General features: G+C 44.5%; 2 protein-coding genes across 4 annotated transcripts in view; both read left to right on the plus strand.

Annotated features, from left to right (window-relative positions):
• CEP170B (centrosomal protein 170B) overlaps positions 1-23,492 on the plus strand; it is a 97,771-nt gene that overhangs the window by 26,307 nt on the left and 47,972 nt on the right. For 2 of the 3 annotated variants that reach the window (XM_074956351.1, XM_074956352.1), the window contains exons 3-6: positions 214-303; positions 3,145-3,223; positions 7,399-7,457; positions 8,856-8,994. In XM_074956351.1, the coding sequence (XP_074812452.1) occupies positions 214-303; positions 3,145-3,223; positions 7,399-7,457; positions 8,856-8,994 (367 nt within the window). Of the gene's footprint in view, positions 1-213; positions 304-3,144; positions 3,224-5,955; positions 6,105-7,310; positions 7,458-8,855; positions 8,995-23,492 lie in introns of those variants that run through there. The other variant, XM_074956354.1, reaches the window with a different exon arrangement.
• On the plus strand, positions 14,062-21,561 carry LOC141989543 (myb/SANT-like DNA-binding domain-containing protein 7). Its single transcript, XM_074956356.1, has 3 exons — positions 14,062-14,127; positions 19,973-20,555; positions 21,136-21,561. The coding sequence occupies exons 2-3, from the start codon at positions 19,994-19,996 to the stop codon at positions 21,219-21,221; spliced, it is 648 nt and encodes a 215-aa protein (XP_074812457.1). The 5' UTR covers positions 14,062-14,127; positions 19,973-19,993; the 3' UTR covers positions 21,222-21,561.

Consider the following 23,492-nt stretch of genomic DNA (forward strand, 5'->3'; position numbering starts at 1 on the left):
TTTCAGCGCACGAATAGTCGTAATGACTACAATGGGATATTTAGAACAACCTTGTCAGCTTTTCCTGTTTATCCTCTGGCTATTTATAGAATTAATAATGTGTAATCTTCCACCCATCCCCATACCAGGTGAGCGTAATATCACCATTTTGTTTTGATTAACATAGCCTCTTGTGTCTGGCCAGTCTCAAATTCATTATGCCTTTGTTCCCAGTCCCGCAGTGTGGATAAGCAGCATGCTGTAATCAACTATGACAAGGACAAAGATGAGCACAGGGTGAAGGATCTTGGGAGCTTAAATGGGGTAAGTTGTAAATTCTTCAGCTAGCTAAAACGTATATTCTGTGTAGGTCTAGGTGCTAATCGTACAACATTTATGAGCATGCTTAACTTTACTTGTGAAAGGAGACCCATTTTGAGCCAATGGGACTTACTCATGTGAGTGAAGCCTAACACCTGCATAAGTGTTTGCATGGCTGGTTTGAGTAATGAGTTGTTTAACTAGACACGCATCCATTGAAGTTATTTTTTTTATTTTGGTGCTCCTTCTCTCCCCACCCTTCTACCCCCCTCAACCTCAGCCCAGCTGAACTCTTCAGTTGCTAATAAAATTGTAGAGCTGGTTAGAAAAGAGGAGAATTCAGTCCCCCCAAAATGGATTGAAATTTTGTCTCTGTTTTGCATTGAAATTTTCTGACTGGCTCTATAAAACTGCAAAACTAGTAAAGATTCTTCAGTCAGCTGTTCCTGCTAAGCAGGGTGACCTTGGGACAAGCCAACTGTCTTGCTAATTAACGATGTACAGTATGGAATGCCATTTAGTTTCTCTGAGACAAACCATTTAAAAATTGCCTTTTAAATAATGAGAATATCCCGCTCTGTTTCTGTTATTAACATTGAGGGGCAGAATAGCTTAATGAATTCAGCATGAAGCTGGGAGACAGGCACTCTTGAGTTTTAATCTCTGCTCTGGCACTGACTCACTGTGTGGCATCAGGCAAGTCTCTTAGGGTTTATCTACGCAAGTCTCTTAGGGTTTATCCCCTACTGTGGATGCAGTTATATTGGTATAAAGGTGCTTTATACTGGTATAGCTATTTCTGTAGGGAAAGGAGAATACACTATATCAGTATAATGTACCTTTATAACTGTGTCCACATTAGGGGTTGTACTACTATAACTATTTTGGTTTAAAAAAAATCATCCCTCCTAAATAGTATACTGGTACAAAAACTGTATGTAGACCAGGCCTTGGGCTCTCTGCCAGCGTTGTCCTCTATGAAATCCGTCATTATGTACCTCACGGAGGTGTTGTGTGAAGGGTAACTAATTGTTGGTGAGGTGATTTGAAAACGGAGAGCTCTGCAGAAGTGCTAAGTATTATTATTTTGTTGCACAAATACTTTAGGTGGCTCACTAGCTCAGAACTTGTGAGGCAGGTAAGTCACTGTGGCAAAGCAGCAGCAGCTGAAAGGGACTGATAGGTGACGGCAGAGATGATGCAGGCTGCTGTGCTCTTGCTTTAAATAAATATTAATATTTAGTAGTCGTAAATATAACAAACCAGCATTAATTAGAAGAGGTAAGCTCTGCGTAGGGACGTTTGTATCCCCCCTCCCCCTCGACCCCTGTACCTATTTTTGTTCTGAAACTACAGGCCAGGTCCTTAGCAGGTATAAATCACTGCAGCTCTGAAGTCCATGGAGTTTTGCTGGTTTTACTCCAGCTGAGGATCTTGCCCTATGTTCTAAACCAGGGATCAGCAACCTTTGGCACTGGGCCCGCCAGGGAAATCCGCTGACAGGCCGGGTCGGTTTGTTGACCTGCAGCATCCACAGGTTCGGCCAATCACAGCTCCCACGGGCCGCAGTTTGCCGTGCCAGGCCAATGGGGACCGCAGGAAGTGGCGCAGGCTGAGGGATGTGCTGGCCGCCTCTTCCCGCAGCCCCCACTGGCCTGGCACGATGAACCACGGCCAGTGGGAGCTGCGGTGGGCTGAACCTGCGGACACTGCAAGTAAACAAACCGTCACGGCACACCAGCGGATTTCCCTGACGGGCTGCCTGCCAAAGGTTGCCAATCCCTGTTCGAAATATATTTCACTGGATTTAATACTTGGTCTTGTCACGCATGCTTAACCTGGGCCATTGTGAAAGGATTAGGAGAGGAAAGTGATGCCCCAGCACTGAAGGCATATTTGCTCATTTTCCTTTGTAAACCTGTTTCTTCAAAGTCACTTTTGAGAGAGTGATTTTTTTGTTGTGTTTCGCAAGCCGTGACTCTGCTCTTATCCACCCAGGGAAGGAATTGCACTGCAGCTCTGAAAACCTGACAACTGGCAGCTGCCTATCATTTCCTATTTGTGTAGAATTCCACCTCCAAGCATGTGATAATTCCCAGTGTTTGCCAGTGTCCATCTCCTGATCTAAGTGCAGCTGTGTGCCTAGCCCCCAGCAGCATGCCAGCATTTGTTCGCATAAGTTTGTGATCTCTTTTTATTTTTGAACTGGACATACAAAAAGCACGTACACACAACTGCCTGATTCTCACAAGTGGATTGATTTCTTTTCTATTAGGAGGCCTGGAGTCAATTTCCAGCTCTGCTGCACACTTCTTGTGTGACCTTGGGCAAATCTCTTAATCCCCCTCTGTAAAATGGGAATAATTAGTTTGTAAGCTGTTTGGGCTAGGGGGGCATCTTTTAGTTCTGTGTTTTGTACAGCACCAACCATGATGTGGCCTTAGGTATCACTTCAGTACAAATAATAATGATGCTTCCTTTCATGCATGCCCTGCCTCCCCTCCCTCCCTCCCTCCCTCCCTCGGTCTCTCCAGTTTATTTAAATTGTAAGCTTTTTGAGGCACAGACCTGTCTCATAGTTTGTACATGTGCAGAGCCTATTATGGTGTAGTACTGATCTCCACAGGGTCATGTGGGTGTTACTGTAATAGCTAAAGAAAATTAAATCCAGTACACTGAATATGAATAGTTCTAGCGACTGTCGAACTATATTTTGTTTTCACTGGTTTTTAGATGGAGCTAGGTGTTTTCAGAGTTGTAAACATGAGTTCCATTGGGTTGCCTGGCTAAATATGTAAACATTATGCCTTTCATCAAAACAGGGTCTATGCTTCTGTCTTGCAGACTTTTGTGAATGACGTCCGGATTCCTGACCAGAAATACATCACACTAAAACTGAACGACGTGATTCGCTTTGGCTACGATATCCTTATTGCCTGAGCACAGTATTACACACAGTTTTTGTTTTTAAGTTCTCTGTTTGTTATGTTGAGGGTTAAATATCCTTAATTATGGCTAATGACTAAGTGTATTGATATTTCCTTTCAGAGCCTCTGGATGGCTCATCAGCTTAGAATTTCTGCACTGTGGGCTTGATCCAAAGCATGCAAATGTCAACTCCCTTTGATTTTACTGGGCTTTGGATCAGGCCTTATGTTGGCAGTAGCTGCATTCAGCATAGGTGCCATCTCTAGTTCTCTCAACTTAATGGGACTAAATAAGTGGTCCCGGATAATCTCCATCCAAGAATATTAAAGAAACTGACACGTGAAATTGCAAGTCCAATAGCAAGGATTTTTAATGAATCTGTAAACTTGGGAGGGAGGGGCGTACCTTATGACTGGAGAATTGCTAATATAGTTCCTATATTTAAGAAGTGGGGGTGGGGGAAGTGATCTTGGAAACTACAGGCCTGTAAATTTGACCTCAATTGTATGCAAGGTCTTGGAACAAATTTTGGAAGAGAAAGTAGTTAAGGACGTAGAGGTAAATGGTAATTGGGATAAAATACAACATGATTTTACAAAAGATAGATCGTGCCAGGCCAACCTGATCTCCTTTTTTGAGAAGATAACTGATATTTTAGACAACGGAAATTCAGTAGATCTACTCTACCTGGCTTTCAGTAAGGCATTTGATACAGTTCTGTGGGGGAAATTATTAGTTAAATTGGAGAAGATGGGGATTAATATGAGAACTAAAAGGTGGATAAGGAACTGGTAAAAGGGGCAAGCGACTACAAACGGTCATACTGAAAGAAGAACTGTCAGGCTGGAGAGAGGTTACTAGTGGAGTTCCTCAGGGATTGGTCTTGGGATCAATCTTATTTAACATTTTTTATTATTGACTTTGACACAAAAAGTGGAAGTGTGCTAATAAAATTTGCAGATGACACAAAGTTCCTCCCATACAGATGAAGACCGGAATATCATACAAGAAGATCTGGTCGACCTTGAAAACTGGAGTAATAGAAATGGGATGAAATTTAATAGTGGAAAGTGCAAGGTCGTGCACTTAGGGACTAGCAACAAGAATTTTTGTATAAGCTGGGGACTTATCAGTTGGAAGAGACGGAGGAGGAGAAAGACCTGGGTGTATTGATTGATCACAGGATGACTATGAGTTGCCGATGTGATGTGGCCATGAAATAGTCCTAGGATGCGTCAGATGAGGTATTTCCAGTAGTGTTAATACCATTACACAAGGCACTGGTGAGACCTCGTCTGGAATACCATGTGCAATTCTGATCTCCCATGTTTAAGAAAGATGAATTCAAACTGGCAATGGGGCAGAGAAAGGCTGCTACGATGATCTGAGGAATGGAAAACCTACCTTATGAAAGGAGACTCAAAGAGCTTGGCTTGTTTAGCTGAATCAAATGAAGGCTGAGGGGAGGTATGGTTGCTCTCTATTAAAATATCAAAGGAAATACCCGGGAGGGAGAGGAGTTTAGCACCGATGTGGCCACAAGAACAAATGGATATAAACTGGCCATCAACAAGTTTATGCTTGGAATTACTTGAAGGTTTCTAACCATCAGAGGAGTGAAGTTCTGGAACTGCCTTCCAAGGGGAGCAGTGGGGCAAAAAGCCTAACTGGCTTAAAGACTAAGTTTGATAAGTTTATGGAGGGTGTGGGATGATGAGACTGGCTACATGCCATTGTAGGCAGTCTGGGACTGCTAGCAGCAAATATCTCCAGTGGCTGGTGATGGGCCACTAGATGGGGAAAGCTCTGAGTTACTACAGAGAATTCTATCCCAAGGTGTCTGGCTGGTGGGTCTTGCCCACATGTTCAGGGTCTAACTGATCACTATGTTTGGGATCAGGAAGAAATTTTCCCATGGGTCAGGTTGGCAGCATGGGGCATAGGTCACTTGCAGGTTTAAACTAGAGTAAATGGTGGATTCTCTGTAACTTGAAGTCTTTAAATCATGATTTGAGGACTTCAGTAACTCAGCCAGAGGTTAGGGGGTCTATTACAGTAGTGGATGGGTGAGGTTCTTTGGCCTGCAATATGCAGGAGGTCAGACTAGATGATCCCTTCTGACCTTAAAGTCTATGAGTCTAGGTTTGTTTGTTTTTTTTAACCTGGAACCCTGGATGTTACACTTCACTAGGCACCAGTCTGGGAGCAGACATGAAATTATGTATTGTGTGTGTGTGTGAGAAAGAGAGGAAGAATGAGAGAGAGAGAGCTCGCACAACATCTTCCTAGGATTTTATTTTTTTACCCCTTCACAGTGCAGATTGTCTGCTATACTGAAGCCAACCCCATTACTTGAAGGGAAAACTTGTCTGCAAAAAATGTGCCTTTGTTGCTTTGCCTGCAGGTGGCTTGTGCATGCAAACCTTAGTAGTTAAATGTCTCGCTTTTGATTTGCTCCTGCAAATCGCTGCTGGCACTAAACCTGTGGACACATCTATTCATTTTGCAGCTGCAAACTGTACCTTCGTGAAGGAGGCCAGGCACTGGACATGTGGCTACTGTTTGGTTATGAAATGTGTAGACAACCAGCCTGTGCTGAAACATCCTTTGATCTTTGATATCTGCATTCTCCCCCTTCCAGCCCGCCTACTGGTTTGTTCCATCCATCTGTCACATCTTGTCTTTTAGGCCGTAAGATCTTTGCTGCAGGGACCTGTCAATTACTAGATGTCTGTACAGTGTGTGTGGCATGATGGGGCCCCAACCTAGTGGAGGTCTCTCCACACTGCAGTATAAGGCACTGATCCAGCAAGGTGCTTACACATGTGCCCCATCTTGAGCGTGCGAGGAACAACAGGACTACTTGCGTACTTAAGGTGAGGACCATGTTCAAGAGCCTTGCTGAATTGTGACTTATATGGCTAATATGTTGGCATATTATTAATAATGCTCCAATATCTCCTCTTGGGATCTCTGATTTGAAATATACAGAAACCTGAAGATGACTGTTGTAAACTTGAATGCATCCAAGGTGTTAAGCCAATGGCTAGAGTGCAGGTAGATTTTAATGACTGTGATACAGATCTAAACTTTTCCAGTAGCTCTGGGCATTGTACGTCTTAGTCAAAGGGCCTAATCATGCAGCCGTTACTTGTAGATATTCCTGTTGAAATGAAATACTGCAAATGACTAGGCATCTTTATGTTGCCCCTCAGTGGGAAGACTTCCGAGAGTGAGGGCTGCAGGGTCAGTTCCCATTAAGCACAAACTGCACCAAATATGATTTCTGCCCATTCTTTGTCATGACGTCTTAAAGAATGCTTTCTTTGCCTCTCTTGTTCAGCCCTTTACCAAAGGCAGCATCTTTTATATGCTATAAGTCAGCTGAGCTCTGTTGCATAAGGGCGTGCAGCTCTTTTTCCATTGAGAGTGGCACTCACAGGCATAGTGAGGTTTCCCTGCTATGCTCATGCGTCTATTTTTAGTTTAACTTTTCCCACCCTGTTTCTTTTTCCCCTCTGCTCTGTGTAATCTTTTATAGGGCTGCTTTTGACAATGTTGCTGAATGCTTCCTTTATACATTTTCTGTGCAGCAGAAATTATCTGAGCCCGAACACATGAATATTGCCCTTTTTGAGAGGTTATAGCAATTCACGCTCTCCCCCCCCCCCCCCCGAGTTACTCTCCACACAAGAAGCTAATACTGACCAAAAACTTGTTAGTGCAGAGCAGGATTGTGTCCTGGTCCTATGTGGCTATGCAGGGAGCTAAAGCTACTCTTCCTTCTCTTGCACAATCACATGGGACTATTCCAGTTATGGCTTGGGCATTGAGGAAGAAGGGCAGGAGGAGCTGGGAGTGAACAGTCATGGCTCTGAATTCCTTCCCACGGCTCCTCCTGGTCCAGTCCAGCTGCGTATCACACAGTGCTGTGCCTAAAGGCTAAATACAGCCTATAGAAATTGATAGATAATGTTGCAAAATACGCACAGTGTTGTTTTAAGGCAATAATTATATTGGACCATTTAGCTCTGGTAGAGTGATGACTACTTTCAGTTTCTTCATCAATTTTTTCCTTTTAGGCACTTCCAGTTGTATAATCCCATCTGTTTCAGTTACACTATCGCTGTGTCTTTCATTCCTTCCCTGCTTCCTTAACACATGCCGTACATTCTAACATGTATGTCTTGGAACAAATTCAACACAAAGTACCAGAGGAAGCATTGAAGGTAAGCACAGACATTATTTTTGTATGGAGATACTGGTACTTGTGAAGCGATGACAGCATTAAACAGCAAAACCCTACAGTGTGTTCTTAAACAACGTCCTACATTTTTCGGCCCACCGGTGACAGCTTTGATAATGAATTGTGGAAACAACCACAACTTAAGGTTTCCCTTCAATATGTGCTTGGGAGGACCTCACCTTGAGGATAAATGTATCTCCCAGCTAGCCCAGATCTACTCTCTCCCTTCCCAACACCAGCATCTAACTGAAATTATTTATGATTTCATGACTGCCAGCTAAACAAAGGGCACTAAAGTTTTAGTGCATAAAGATGAGCTCTCAGCACATTAAACTTTTCTTCAGCAGGAAGTCAATGTCCTCCTAGAAAGTGAGCAATGAAGGGTGAGTACCTTTCTCTGGGTGCTGTGGCTTAGGCCAGCTCCTTAATACTTCCTCCAACGACCCAACGTTGGCTCAATTTACTCTCAGTAACAGTCTCAATTTCAATAGCCTTTTTTTCTCTCCAAAGATCCTAGATATTCCTTATGACTTTCCTTACAGAGCAGTTTCACTTCAGTGAAATGGCTCCCCTAAGCATGAGCTGCAGGATCAGGCACAAAACATACCAGACTCACTTCACCCATGACAGAAAGTCAGTCCCCTCTGGGGTGGAGTGCCATAGGTGTTTCACAACTCACAGCAACACTGCCCAGCATTTAGAACAAGAAGTACCAATACCAAATGTCCACTTTCAATTGACAGTTATAGTCTCACACCCCTGGTTCCATATTTAAGTCTGCTTGTGCAGGAGGGTAGGACAGGTTGACTCTTTCATTGAACTTACTCAGACCTGATTTTTGTGGAAATGCCCTTTTCTGTAGATCCAATTAGATCATTCAGCACTGCCCAGCTTTAAGGGAAACCTAATTTTATGCAATATAGCTTTCTGGCCGTTCTGTCCAGAGGTGAGACAATTCATGATAAAATATGTTGAGGTGTCACTGAAGCCTTAAGAGAAGGTAGATAAAAGGATGGTTTTGGAAGACTTCATCATGCTGTTGAGAGAATAAAGAGCGGTGAGGGGGTTCAGTATTTGAATCCTGAATGGAAGGGGCGTTCATTCTAGTTGTCCTTAGTTTATTTTTTAAAGCGTCTCCTAATGAGAGATTTCTTGGGGGCAGTGTCACTTAATATCCTTCTAAATGAGGTATTTGAAAGCTTCTCAGCTGGCATTTATATGACTCCATAGCCTTTGTTCAGGTATGTATTTTATTCTTGTTCTCGAGCACAGCCACGATATTTGTTCTTATGTGATCACATGGGGAGATAGTTTATCCTTTTCATTGGCTGTTGTATGGCACCACATAGCTTTGTCCACGTTTTTGCTTATGTGTCTGCAGCACGAAAAGTATACTAGCCAACTTCAGATGAGTTTCAAGGGCACCGTGATGAAAAGGGTGGAGCAGCCGGTGGAACATGGTGGTTATACCGAATCCCCGCAAGCAAAACTGGAGAGAGGAGAGAAGAAAGCAATTACAGGTACTTGCTCAGAAACCAGTTAGTCAAGGTTCAAAACAGTCACTTACAGTGCCTCTTGAGTTCTTTGCTGATTCAGAATAGAATTCTAGTAAGGCAGGCTACTTTTAGAAGCAGTTACAGAGGTCCTCTTTCTACACTTCTCATTTAAGGATTCTTGTTTCAGACAACGAGCCTGGCTTTCTCTGATGCAGTCTTCAGAAGAAATTTGCCAGTCTGACATTACAAGAGCGCTGTGCTATTGCAATGGTATTTGCAGTGGCATGTGGGCAGAGCAGGTCTGGCTAGTTCTTGGCACCGGTCTAGTTTATTTTTAATTTCTTACCCGGGAACTGGCGTACGAATGGTGCCAGTGACTCAGCTTGGAAAATGCAAGGCTTCCGTGGATGGGCGCCAACCTGCAGGGGATGGCGGCAGCATTGAATTCACTGCAAAAGCCCTTCATGGTCTTAAGTAACTGCGCTTCCTAACGTCATGGGGGGATTGACCTCTGTTGTATTTCGGGATGGGTGGATTGCTGCAGGAAACATAAGAACCATGGTGAACCTTTTCAGTTCAGCTGAATCCCTTCCAATACCTTCTCCCCCACTCCCTTTGTCTGTTGTTCCTGCCCTCCTGCACCTCTGTGCTCTTCTTCCCCGTGTCTAATCCCAACCAAGATGCCTCCTGCTTCTTCCCTACCTCTATGGTGTTAACGGATATAGCAGCCTCTCTTCATTTACTTTACGCTCATCAGAATCGTGATGCATCCTCTTCAGTTGTGCCCAAAGGGCATCGCTTACATTTGGAGCTCCAGAGGTGTGAGATGAGCAATGATCATTGTAATGCACTCTGGTGGCTTGTTGCCTGCCATGCATTCTAGAAGCCCCAAAGTGCCAGGAAAGTTGAGGTAAGCAATAACCTGTGGCCTAGCAGAGAGACTGTCAGACATACTGAATGGGCCCCGTAGACCAGCAAAGGAAGGAGAAGTAGGTGGCAAGAGGGAAGATCATTGTGTGGTTAAGGGAGGGAAGTCAGGGCGTGGGTTGCAGGAGAGGGATGAGAGAGGTGTGTGGATTTGGTACAAAATCTTTGTAGAAGCATCTGTCTATTTAGATACTTGGGTGGATCTGTCGCTAGTCCTCGCCAGACTGAATGTGGTGACCTTAATCTCCCAAATTGTGTATTGCCCTTGCGAAAATCCCACTAAGCTGGGAGAGCGTATTAAAGCAGCATAGCATTTCTCTTCTGTATTTTCCCCTGTTCTTCACTCCTGCTGTGTGTGAAAGCACACGTGTTCCTGCTCCTGACTATCATTCCCTGCCCCACAGAAACCCTTCCCCTGGTGCTTTCCATGTGTCCGTGTGTCACTCTTACTTGTAATGAATACAGTAGATGTGGCACATTCCGTCTTGCCTCCTCGAGAATCATTCACAAGCGCTCGGTTAGAGGGATGGACTTGGCTCTGATTAGCTGTGACACAGAGGAGAGTGAAAGGAGGTGAACTTTATCTTGGCCTTGGGGAAAACTGTCTAGCCCTAGAGTGACATGAGCCAGATTCTTGAAACGAGTTGCAAATATCGAGTTTGTAAGCTCCAAATGTAATTAATTTACATTTGTCACCCACTGGCTGGCATCTTGGCAGCGTGCAGAGATTATGCGGGTGCTTTCCTACTTTGGTTCTTTTCATCACTTGTCACCTTGCAAAATATGCAGGGCTTTTTGTTGTTGTTGTTTTCCAATTGAACCCATGTAACGTAGGCAGTTGATACTTGGAAATATCTGCAAATGCAGCATCTAATGTGATACCTCAAGCACGGTGACCTACTTTCCTGGTGTGTAACTCCTGCTAACCCATATTTAACGTTCACTTGCCGGAACAAAACTTAGTTTAATTCATAAAGATTCAGATTGCCTAGGAGGGGTGAATTTTAAGGATTCTGTTGCTTGCTCCCACTGCTCAGTGTCCAGTCAGGCAAGAGGTTGAGTGTCATCTGCAAAGTGCTGAGCTCCTGTTAATCCCATTAAGGAAGCGAGTGTTGAGAGTGCTGAGTATTTTGAAGGAGGCGCTCAGCAGGATGGGACCCTGTGGACCTCGCCCACAGCCCACCTAAGTCAATGGAAAGAGCTTGATGGGCTTTGGATCAGGCCCCCAACCCTTTGGAAGATGAACTAGTGGAGATCATGCTTAGCCTGCATCAGAGTTTTGACTCATTCACTTTGTCTTCAGTTATACATGCATTTTTACTCTGTGTTTTTTGAGGATTGGCAGTGGTTTAAAATCATTATGTTCTTACTTCCATTAATATCTTTACAGCAAGTAGGTTTACTTAGTGGCAGTGAGAAAGAGGCTTTGGAGAGAGAACCGTTCTGCTAAGCCTGTAGGTATTTGGTAATTTGCTTGTAGCAATTTAAAGCACGATCTGTGGTGACAATGGCCTTTAAAAATCTTTATTATAGTTCCAATGGGAGGAAAGGGAGCAAGGAGGCAGGGCTTTTATAGGAGGGCAGGTTTAAAAAAAATGCTAGAGCAGGTTAGGAATGGGGGATGATATCGAAAACAATGAATTGGAAAGAGGGGTCTCAACTGTGCTTTTCTGTTTATTCTTTCCCATAATACCCAATAAATCTTTATACTATTAAAAAAGAATCCTTGTGACTTTTTTAAGTGTATTGCCTTTAAAGTGCAACATATAATCAACCATTGGAGCTTGCTCCTACAGGATGTTATTGAGGCAAGTAGCTTAAACTAAGTGAGGATTAGAAATTCTTATGAATAAGAAAAGCAGCCACAGTTTGACTAGCTAGTGTTAAAAATAAGCAGTATTAGTTCTCATGCTTTATGGGATAAGCTGATCACTGGCTGGATTAGGGATACATAACTCCCCACGTAGACGGTGTTGCACAATTACTTTGCATTATGCAGATTTGAAGACTCTGGAGCACTTGCCATTGGCCATGGCATATTGGGCTAAATGGACCATAGGTAGGTTTTGACATGACAACTCCTGCGGTCTCTGTGCATAATTATAGATTGGTCATGCAAGGGGTGATGTGTGTATATGTGTGTGTGTGTGTGTGTGTGTGTGTGTGTGTATATATAAGCATCCTGCAATACTTGTGCAGTCTAGTGTGTAGCTATTTGAATATACTATTGTTGTAGCTTAAAAACAGTGTGGTGCGTTGTTGTTGTTTTTTTAAATCCTTTAGTATCCAGAACCTTACAGTGCTGGCAGATCAAAATAAACACTGATGGCTTGATTTTCAGAAGCGTGGCATGCCCAGAGCTCCCATTTGAAATTGGCACCTTTGTAAACAGGGCCATGATTTTCCACCCTTTAATTTAATTTCCTTCGAATTCTGTGAAACAGTCTTTATACAAGTGACCATTGGTTAACTATATTCCTGGGTGCTGGAGAGGACAGAGGGTCTTGTGCTTGAGGCACTTGATTGGGACTCCAGAGATCTGGTTTCAGTTTCTGCCTCTGCCAAAGAATTCCTTGGACTAGTCATTTGGGTCTCCATTTCCCATCTGTAAAATGGGGATAATACTTCCTTTGTGTCTGTCTAGATTGGAAGCTCTTCGGGAGAGGGGCTGTCTCGTACCCTGTGTTTGAACAGCGCCTAGAACAATGGAGCTCTGATCTCTACTGGGTCTCTAGGCGCTACCATAATACAAATAATAATATTGATAAAAGCTCAAACCTACTATTAAGGATGAGGAACTATAGCATTTGTAACTGATTCGCTGGAGTCCTTGTTTCTAACAGTTCTGTGTAGTTAAATTATGGCGTACTGTAAATGAAATGGGCAGCTTTCAAGTCTTGGGGCCAAATCCGTCACTGGAGTGAGCTGGTGCAGCTCACATGGAGTCAGTTGGAGCTGTTGCTGCTTTTGGAGTGGCGGATGTAGCCCTTTGGCTACTTCCCCCTGAGCTCATGGTAACATCTGCATTAGAGGATAGGAGAAACCACCATCTTAGATATGCAGCTATCTCTATCTCATCCGATCCAGTTTGAAGGAACCTACAGCACATCAAATACTGACTAAATAATTGATACAAATAAGTTTTGGCCATTCCAATGCAAAAGCCTCCAATATTAATGTATACTCCCATCAATTACAAGAGACCATGGTATAGGTTTACCCCACTTTAAAAAACAACAACTTACAGATAAAAACGGCCAAGGATTTCTTTAGTTTCCCCCCCCCCCAGCTAAATCGTAATCTACTATTAGAAAAAATGACAGAGGTTTTAGGAATTACTTGACTTAAAACTATTAAAATTGGATCTTTTCCCTCTCCCCCCACCCCAGGCCTACTCCTTAATGAGCCTGCTATACTACATCTTCTGAAGATGGAAGTTGTACGATTAATGATTAATCGAAAAATGCTTGATTGAGACAGTGTAGATTTCTGATGCTTTTGTTGTGAATAGCAAGCTTCAAAACCTGATTATGCTCTCGTCAGCAAAGGGATTTACCATTATTGTCTCTTTTCCTTTGTAATTTGGGCTACTGGGTAAGTACCAGCCTTTGGCATGAAACCAGGAGGCTGCCAGGAACCCCATCAGTTATATTATCAAAGAAATGGAACCCCGTCATGATCAAAGCTGCATGTGTAAAGTGAGAGCTTTCTCTAAGGAAGCTGTTAGAGTGGCTGCATTAATGCATAGTTTCCTCTTTTCCTTGTGCAGCTGGGCTGCATTTTTGGTCCTGACCCTTGTTGCCTTATCACTTTTGTTTTAAAAAAAAAAAGAAGACTACCCATCCCCCATTACAGGAGTAAATTGCTGAACAGAACGCATGCATGTCAGTAGCCTTCTCTGTATGACACTGTCACCAATCATTCAATATTTGTCTAGCTGAATGCTCATGCTGATCTCAGGTCTGTCATCTACAAGAATAGTTTTCAGACTTTCTGCCTGAATTGATGAGCCAAGAAATATGTTTGAATGATTTGGTATCATCTGGACAGATTGGCATGACATTGGGAGGGATGGTAATGAGCTGCTATCAATCAGGCTGACCATAATATGATTTAAATGACTGAGTAGTTATTTTTCATTTATGCTCCTCGTGGCACCAGCAATTTGGGCAGTTTCCATGTTTCTGTGCGTTCCCAACAGCCCTGTGGAAGAAAAGCTGTGGATTTAAGGTAACTTGTGTCTAAGGTGGTTGGTGTATATAATAGGGCGGGCAAAATCTTATCATCCATAATTCCCCACAGAATGTAAGAAATTCTCCTTTTGGGGCCAGATCCTCAGTTGGTGTAAACCAGTATAGCTCTGCTGAAGTCAGTGGACCTATGCAGATTTACATCAGCTGAGGATCTGGCCCTTTGGGTTAGCATTGAAAGTTAGCAAGCTCTGCTCACTTAATATAATTGCTTATTTAAAATCAGGTTTAATTTAGAAGCTAAAATGTGATGGAAAATTAATGGTTCCTAAAATATTTTAGCCAGACATAAAAAGAGAGAAATGCGGTCCCCTCCCCCTCCACTTCTAGCTGTGCCCTTTGCATTCTTCTTGGAAGTTGAGTGGAATGAAGTTGTAATTTATTCCCTTATCCTTATAGGATGATCAGGGACAGCAAAATGACCCCAAAACAAATGGAGTTCTCTTCTCCCCCCCCCACCCCCCGCAAATATTTAATCTTAAAATACTGATACTTTTTAACATACCATGTACAATCTGATCTTGCTGTCAAAGCCACGTGGGCAGACTCTGTGTGCTGTTCGGTACCCCCGAGGAGGAGGAGGGCATTAATTGGCTTTCAATCCTGGCAGTGTAAGTTAGAGCAGGCTTTTAGGCTGCTCTGATGCGTGCTGGCTGGAATGGTCACCGAGAGCAGTGCACTCTGACCATGCCTCTTCCAACTTTGATATGCTCCTTACCTTGGGCCATCTTTGTCACCCATGGATCTCCTACACAAGGGGAATACCCAGCTGCCCCTCTAAGGCTGCTGGAGCAGCTTAAAGCAGCTGGAAAGAGGGGCTGAGGATCCAGCTAGTCAATTTTTGTTTTGTTTTCTTTTTTTTGGCTTCCCCCCACCCCAGTTTTCATTCTGTCTTCACAGTTACATAAGAATGGCCATACTGGGTCAGACCAACGGACTATCTAGCCCAATATCCTGTCTTCTGACTCTGGCCAATGCCAGCTGCTTCAAAGGGAATGAATCAAACAGGCAAATATCAAGTGATCCATCCCCTGTTGTCCACTCCCAGCTTCTGGCAGTCAGAGGTTTAGTGACGCCCAGACCATGGGGTTGCATTCTTGAACACTTTGGCTAATAGCCATTGATGGACCTATCCTCCAGGAACTTATCTAATTCTTTTTTGAACCCTCTTATAGTTTTGGCCTTCACAACATCCCCTGGCAATGAGTTCCACAGGTTGACTGTGTGTTATGTGGGGAAGTACTTCCTTTTGTTTGCTTTAAACCTGCTGCCTATTAATTTCATTGGGTGACCCCTGATTCTTGTGTTATGTGAAAGTAAATAACTCTTCCCTAGTCACTTTCTCCACACCGTTCAGATATCTATCCTATCCTCCATTAGTCATCTCTTTTCCAAGCTGAAAAGTCCCAGGCTTGTTAATCTCTCCTCACATGCAAGCTGTTCCATACCCTTAATAATTTTTGTTGCCCTGCTCTGTGCCTTTTCCAATTCTAATATAACTTTTTTGAGATGGGGCAACCAGAACTGCACGCAGTATTCAAGATGTGAGCATACCATAAATACATATAGTCTAATAGTGATATTTTCTGTCTTATTATCTATCCCTTTCCTCATGGTTCCTAACATTCTTTCAGCTTTTTGACTGCTGCTGCACATTGAGTGGATGTTTTCAGAGAACTATCCACAGTGACTCCTAGATCCCTTTCTTGAGTGGTAACTGCTAAATTAGACCCCATCATTTTGTATATATAGTTGTGATTATGTTTTCTAATGTGCATTACTTTGAATTTATCAACACTGAATTTCATCTGCCATTTTGTTGTCTGGTCCCCCAGTTTTGTGAGATCCCTTTGTAACTCTTTGCAGTCTGCTTTGGACTTAACTATCTTGTGTAGTTTTGTATCATCTGCAGATTTTGCCATCTCACTGTTTACACCTTTTTCCGGATCATATATGAGTATATTGAACAGTACTTGTCCCTGTACAGATCCCTGGGGGACACCACTATTTACCTCTCTCCAGTCTGAAAACTGACCCTTTAGTCCTACCCTTTGTTTCCTGTCTTTTAACCAGTTACTGATCCTCTTATCCCATGACTGCTTACTTTACTTAACAGCCTTTCGTGAGGGACGCTGTCAAAGGCTTTCTGAAAGTCCAAGTGATCTATATCCACTGGATCCCCCTTGTCCCTTTTGTGACAGGGTCGGGCCAGATGGCTACAGGAGAGTGATAGAAGGCAGATATATTAGCCCCAGCTTAAGTAGGTCCCTTTCCCCTGGATTAGGTAACAGGGAAGGTTCCAGAATAATCAGGAACTTTCTGGAAACAATTAAGGCAGACAGGCTGATTAGAACACCTGCAGCCAATCAAGAAGCTGCTAGAATCAATTAAGGCAGACTAATCAGGGCACCTGGGTTTAAAAAGGAGCTCACTTCAGTTTATGGTGCGCATGTAAGGAGCTGGGAGCAAGAGGCACTAGGAGCTGAGAGTAAGAAGGCATACTGCTGGAGAACTGAGGAGTACAAGCATTATCAGAAACCAGGAGGAAGGTCCTATGGTGAGGATAAAGAAGGTGTTGGGAGGAGGCCATGGGGAAGTAGCCCAGGGAGTTGTAGCTGTTGCACAGCTGTTCCAGGAGCCACTATAGACAGCTGAAATCCGCAGGGCCCTGGGAACCCAGAATAGAAGATGGGTCCGGGTTCTCCCCATCGCTCCAACTCCCTACTTGCTACTGGAGGAGTTGAACTGGACTGTGGGTTCCACCAGAGGGGAAGGTCTCTGGCCTGTTCCCCGATCCACTAGATGGATCAGCAGAGACTGCGGGGACTGTTCTTCTTCCTTTCCCCATGCTGGCCAGTGATGAGTCTTAACTGAGTGAATGGCAGATTTGAGCCATGAAAGTGGCCAAACTGAGGGCTGCCGTGAACCTCTGAGACAAGAAAATCCACCAATAAGCACAGCACCCCCCAAGGCAGAGTAGGAACGTTGTCACAATGTACTTGTTCACCCCTCAAAGAATTCTAGTAGATTGGTGAAGCATGATTTCCCTTTACAAAAGCCATATTGACCCTTCCCCAACAAATCATGTTCATCTATCATCTGATGATTCTGTTCTTTACTATAGTTTCAACCAAATCCTCCCTAAGGGATGTCCCCGTCTGAACCATGTGCTCCTCTGCAGCTGTCGGCCTTCCCTCAGCCCTTAGTTTAAAAACTGCTGTATGACCTTTTTAATTTTTACATGCCAGCAATCCGGTTCCATTTTGGTTTGGGTGGAACCCATCCTTCCTGTATAGGCTCCCTCTTTCCCAAAAGGTTCTCCAGTTCCTAATAAATTTGAACCCCTGCTCCCTACACCATCATCTCATCCACACTTTGAGACCCTGAAATTCTGTCAGAACTAAGAGACAACTAAGGGGCATATGACAGAAGTCCATAAAATCATGCCTGTGTGGAGCAAGTAAATAAGGAAATGTTATTTACTCCTTCTCATAACACAAGAACTAGGGGTCACCAAATGAAATTAATAGGCAGCAGGTTTAAAACAAACAAAAGGAAATATTTCTTCACAAAATGCACAATCAACTTGTGGAACTCTTTGCCGGAGGATGTTGTGAACGCCAAGACTTATAACAGAGTTCAAAAAAGAACTAGATAAGTTCATGGAGGGTAGGTCCATCAATGGCTATTAGCCAGGATGGGCAGAGATTGAAAATCATGCTCTGAAGTGTCCCTAGCCTGTGTTTGCCAGAATGGGCAACACAGGATGGATCACTTGGTGATTACCTGTTTTGTTCATTTCCTCTGAAGCACCTGGCATCAGCTACTGACGGAAGACAGGCTACTGAGCTAGATAGACCACTGCTCTAACCCAGTAAGCCGTTCTTATGTTCTCAGAGGTTTTGGTCAGTTCTTACTCCTTTTTTAAATGGTTTGCCAGTCCCTATTTGTGACACCTATTGCTTAGCAATTACAATTTATTCATGAAAAGGAAAGGAGTACTTGTGGCACCTTAGAGACTAACACATTTATTTCAGCATAAGCTTTCGTGAGCTACAGCTCACTTCATTGGATGCATGCATATGCTCAAATAAATTTGTTAGTCTCTAAGGTGCCACAAGTACTCCTTTTCTTTTTGCAAATACAGACTAACACGGCTGCTACTCTGAAACCTTTCAATTTATTCCTGGTGAGAAATCTTTCTCCTTTGAATTTTAAAAGGCCACAGGAGCACTGTGAATGTAGCTTTCTTTTAAATGCTGTGGGGAGAAAGTACATAAAATAAGTTTTCAACCTCACTTGATCTGTAGTCCTACGAGAGACCATATGTTCATAATTTCCAGACATGAAGAAAAGCCCTTGGGCAGGGGCTGTGGTCAGTAAATGCTGTATTTTTAAAACAAAATTACTATATTTGGACTGTCATTTTCAAAGCCAGCATTCTGGATTTATTAGTTTCTCAGTAAGATTTCTTCTAAAATATTCCAAGTGGTGGTTGTTAGGTTTGTGGGGAGAGGAGGGTTAACTCTTACTTCAGGCGTACTTTTTAACTGTATATCCTGTTGCTGCCATAGCAATAAAAACTAATTCCCACCCTTTCCACACGAAGCTGGCAGGATAGATCAGTGCAGGGGCAATCCGACGATTCCTTTCAGGCAGCTCAGTGTGTGGTTTTAAAGCACAAGTCAAGTAACGGCTGTCTAAGCAGCTGTAACTTGAATATGATGCAACAGAAGAAGACACGATTTAAAATATGTCCAATAATGGACATGCTGATAGCTGTCATTGCTGGAAACATCTAATGCATAGGTATGAGGGGCTAAAGAGTACAGATATGCATCCTTGCAAAATTGCTACGAACATCTGCTAGCCCAAGTGTGCCATCCGCTCTTGGTCCCTCACCAAGCTGAGAATGACAAATGAAAGTTATTTTACGTGCCTCTTTAAATAAGCAATGAAAACCTTGTCTCGGGCAAGCTGGGGGGTATACTCTTTACTCTTTACACTACAGTAGCATCCAGAGGCCCTTATCAGGATCAGCTAAATGTTTTGCAAACATATGTGAAGAAATGCCCTGAATACCTAGGACCCATCGTAGGACCCTGATCTCAATTAACTTTAGTGGGGAATTTGCATCATGTGACTCAGCTGACCAATCAAAACTGGCATTGCCAAGCCACTGTCTGGAAAATGAATGATAATAAATAGTAAACGTTTCCCGGGGCAAGGGAATAGAGAACATTTCTAGAAAAGTCTGTTTATGTTCATGAAAATGTTTGGGTTTTTTCCCCGCGTACCAGATTTCATGGGGGCAGCTTTTTTGAATTAAACTTTTTGATCAGTTCCATTAGCCATCATTTTCTCATAACAAAGACCTGATATTGCACTGAGATCGATTTGAGTGAATCCCTGAAATCACATAGCGCTTCATTGAATCCCAGCACAGGAGACGTCTGCCTGAGTAGAGGTTACTGCCCGATAAAGGCTAAGCCCTGGTCTATGCTAGGAGTTGAGGTCGAATTTAGCAGCATTAAATTGATTTAACCCTGCACCCGTCCACATGATGAAGCCCTTTTTTTTGACTTAAAGGGCTCTTAAAATCGATTTTCTTACTCCACCCCTGACAAGGGGATTAGCGCTGAAATCGGCCTTGCTGGGTCGAATTTGGGGTACTGTGGACACAATTAGATGGTATTGGCCTCCGTGAGCTATCCCAGAGTGCTCCATTGTGACAGCTCTGGACAGCACTCTCAACTCAGATGCACTGGCCAGGTAGACAGGAAAAGGCCCGCGAACTTTTGAATTTCAATTTCCTGTTTGACCAGCATGGCAAGCTGCAGGTGACCATGCAGAGCTCATCAGCAGAGGTGAGCATGATGGAGTCCCAGAATCGCAAAAGAGCTCCAGCATGGACCGAACGGGAGGTACGGGATCGGATCGCTATTTGGGGAGAGGAATCCGTGCTATCAGAACTCCGTTCCAGTTTTCGAAATGCCAAAACATTTGTCAAAATCTCCCAGGGCATGAAGGACAGAGGCCATAACAGGGACCCGAAGCAGTGCCGCGTGAAACTTAAGGAGCTGAGGCAAGCCTACCAGAAAACCAGAGAGGCGAACGGCCGCTCCGGGTCTGAGCCCCAAACATACCGCTTCTATGATGAGCTGCATGCCATTTTAGGGCGTTCAGCCACCACTACCCCAGCCGTGTTGTTTGACTCCTTCAGTGGAGATGGAGGCAACACGGAAGCAGGTTTTGGGGATGAGGAAGATGATAGCTCACAACAAGCAAGCGGAGAAATCAGTTTTCCCCACAGCCAGGAACTGTTTCTCACCCTGGACCTGGACCCAGTACCCCCCGATCCCACCCAAGGCTGCCTCCCGGACCCGGCAGGCGGAGAAGGGACCTCTGGTGAGTGTACCTTTTAAAATACTATACATGGTTTAAAAGCAAGCATGTTTAATGATTAATTTGCTCTGGCATTCGTGGCTCTCCTGGATGTACTCTCAAAGCCTTTGCAAAAGGTTTCTGGGGAGTGCAGGCTTATTCCACCCACCATGGTGGGACACTTTACCACTCCAGGCCAGTAGCACGTACTCGGGAATCATTGTAGAACAAAGCATTGCAGTGTATGTTTGCTGGCGTTCAAACAACATTCGTTCTTTATCACTCTGTGTTATCCTCAGGAGAGTGATGTCATTCATGGTCACCTGGTTGAAATAGGGTGCTTTTCTTAAGGGGACATTCAGAGGTGCCCATTCCTGCTGGGCTGTTTGCCTGTGGCTGAACAGAAATGTTCCCCGCTGTTAGCCACGGGGAGGGTGGAGGGGCTAGCCACGCGCTGGGGGGAGGCAAAATGCGACCTTGTAACGAAAGCACATGTGCTGTGTATGTAATGTTAACAGCAAGGTTTACCGTGAAAGAGTATAGCCATTGTTCTAGAAAATGTGTCTTTTTAAATACCACTGCCTCTTTTTTTTTTCTTCACCAGCTGCATGTGTTTCAAGGATCACAGGATCTTCTCCTTCACAGAGGCTAGCGAAGATCAGAAAGCGAAAAAAACCGCACTTGCGATGAAATATTCTCTGAGCTCATGCTGTGCTCCCACACTGACAGAGCACAGACGAATGCATGGAGGCAGACAATGTCAGAGTGCAGGAAAGCACAGAATGACTGGGAGGACAGGTGGTGGGCTGAAGAGAGTAAGTGGCTGGCTGAAGAGAGGGCTGAAGCTGAAAGGTGGCGGCAGCGTGATGAGAGGAGGCAGGACTCAATGCTGAGGCTGCTGGAGGATCAAACTAATATGCTCCAGCGTATGGTGGAGCTGCAGGAAAGGCAGCAGGAGCACAGACAGCCGCTACAGCCCCTGTGTAACCAACCAGCCTCCTCCCCAAGTTCCATAGCCTCCACACCCAGACGCCCAAGAACGTGGTAGCGGGGGCCTCCGGCCACCCAGCCACTCCACCCCAGAGGATTGCCCAAGCAACAGAAGGCTGGCATTCAATAAGTTTTAAAGTTTTAAACTTTTAAAGTGCTGTGTGGCCTTGTCCTTCCCTCCTCCACCACCCCTCCTGGGCTACCTTGGTAGTCATCCCCCTATTTGTGTGATGAATGAATAAAGAATGCATGAATGTGAAGCAACAATGACTTTATTGCCTCTGCAAGTGGTGATCGAAGGGAGGAGGGGAGGGTGGTTAGCTTACAGGGAAGTAGAGTGAACCAAGGGGCGGGGGGGTTTCATCAAGGAGAAACAAACAGAACTTTCACACCGTAGCCTGGCCAGTCATGAAACTGGTCTTCAAAGCTTCTCTGATGTGCACTGCACCCTCCTGTGCTCTTCTAACCGCCCTGGTGTCTGGCTGTGCGTAACCAGCAGGCAGGCAATTTGCCTCAACCTCCCACCCCGCCATAAACGTCTCCCCCTTACTCTCACTGATATTGTGGAGCGCACAGCAAGCAGTAATAACAGTGGGAATATTGGTTTAGCTGAGGTCTAACTGAGTCAGTAAAAAGAAAAGGAGGACTTGTGGCACCTTAGAGACTAACCAATTTATTTGAGCATAAGCTTTCGTGAGCTACAGCTCACTTCATCGGATGCCGTAAACTTCGCCAGCACGCCTTTAAACGTCCAAATGCACATTCTACCACCATTCTGCACTTGCTCAGCCTGTAGTTGAACAGCTCCTGACTACTGTCCAGGCTGCCTGCGTATGGCTTCATGATCCATGGCATTAAGGGGTAGGCTGGGTCCCCAAAGATAACTATAGGCATTTCAACATCCCCAACGATTATTTTCTGGTCTGGGAATAAAGTCCCTTCCTGCAGCTTTTGAAACAGACCAGAGTTCCTGAAGATGCGAGCGTCATGTACCTTTCCCAGCCATCCCACGTTGATGTTGGTGAAACATCCCTTGTGATCCACCAGAGCTTGCAGCACTATTGAAAAGTACCCCTTGTGGTTTATGTACTCGCCGGCTTGGTGCTCCGGTGCCAAGATAGGGATATGGGTTCCGTCTGTGGCCCCACCACAGTTAGGGAATCCCATTACAGCAAAGCCATCCACTATGACCTGCACATTTCCCAGGGTCACTACCCTTGATATCAGCAGATCTTTGATTGCGTTGGCTACTTGCATCACAGCAGCCCCCACAGTAGATTTGCCCACTCCAAATTGACGGGTAGCTGTCTGGCATTGCAGGCTTCCACAGGGCTATTGCCACTCGCTTCTCAACTGTGAGGGCTGCTCTCATCTTGGTATTCATGCGCTTCAGGGCAGGGGAAAGCAAGTCACAAAGTTCCATGAAAGTGCCCTTACGCATGCGAAAGTTTGCAGCCACTGGGAATCGTCCCAGACCTGCAACACTATGCGGTCCCACCAGTCTGTGCTTGTTTCCCGAGTCCAGAATTGGCGTTCCACAGCATGAATCTGCCCCATTAGCACCATGAGCCCACATTGCTAGGGCCCGTGCTTTGAGAGAAGTCTGTGTCCATGTCCTCATCACTCTCGTCACCGCGCTGACGTCGCCTACTCACCCAGTATCGCTTTGCCAGGTTCTGGTGCTGTGTATACTGCTGGATAATGCACGTGGTGTTTAATGTGCTCCTAATTGCCAAAGTGATCTGAGCGGGCTCCATGCTTGCCGTGGTATGACGTCTGCACAGAAAAAAGGCCCGGAACGATTGTCTGCCGTTGCTCTGACGGAGGGAGGGGTGACTGATGACATGGCTTACAGGGTTGGCTTACAGGGAATTAAAATCAACAAAGGGGGTGGCTTTGTGAGAAACTGAATGGCCCCCTCAAGGATAGAACTCAAAACCTCAAGGATGGAACTCAAAACTGGGTTTAGCA

Source organism: Natator depressus, chromosome 6, assembly GCF_965152275.1.
Source record: "Natator depressus isolate rNatDep1 chromosome 6, rNatDep2.hap1, whole genome shotgun sequence".
In the NCBI taxonomy this organism is placed as follows: domain Eukaryota; kingdom Metazoa; phylum Chordata; order Testudines; family Cheloniidae; genus Natator; species Natator depressus.

Coding starts and splice junctions, on each gene's coding strand:
- LOC141989543 (XM_074956356.1), top strand. CDS start 19,994: ATGCAGAGCTCATCAGCAGAGGTGAGCATGATGGAGTCCCAGAATCGC. Junction 20,556..21,135: donor AGGCGGAGAAGGGACCTCTG/GTGAGTGTACCT, acceptor TTTCTTCACCAG/CTGCATGTGTTTCAAGGATC.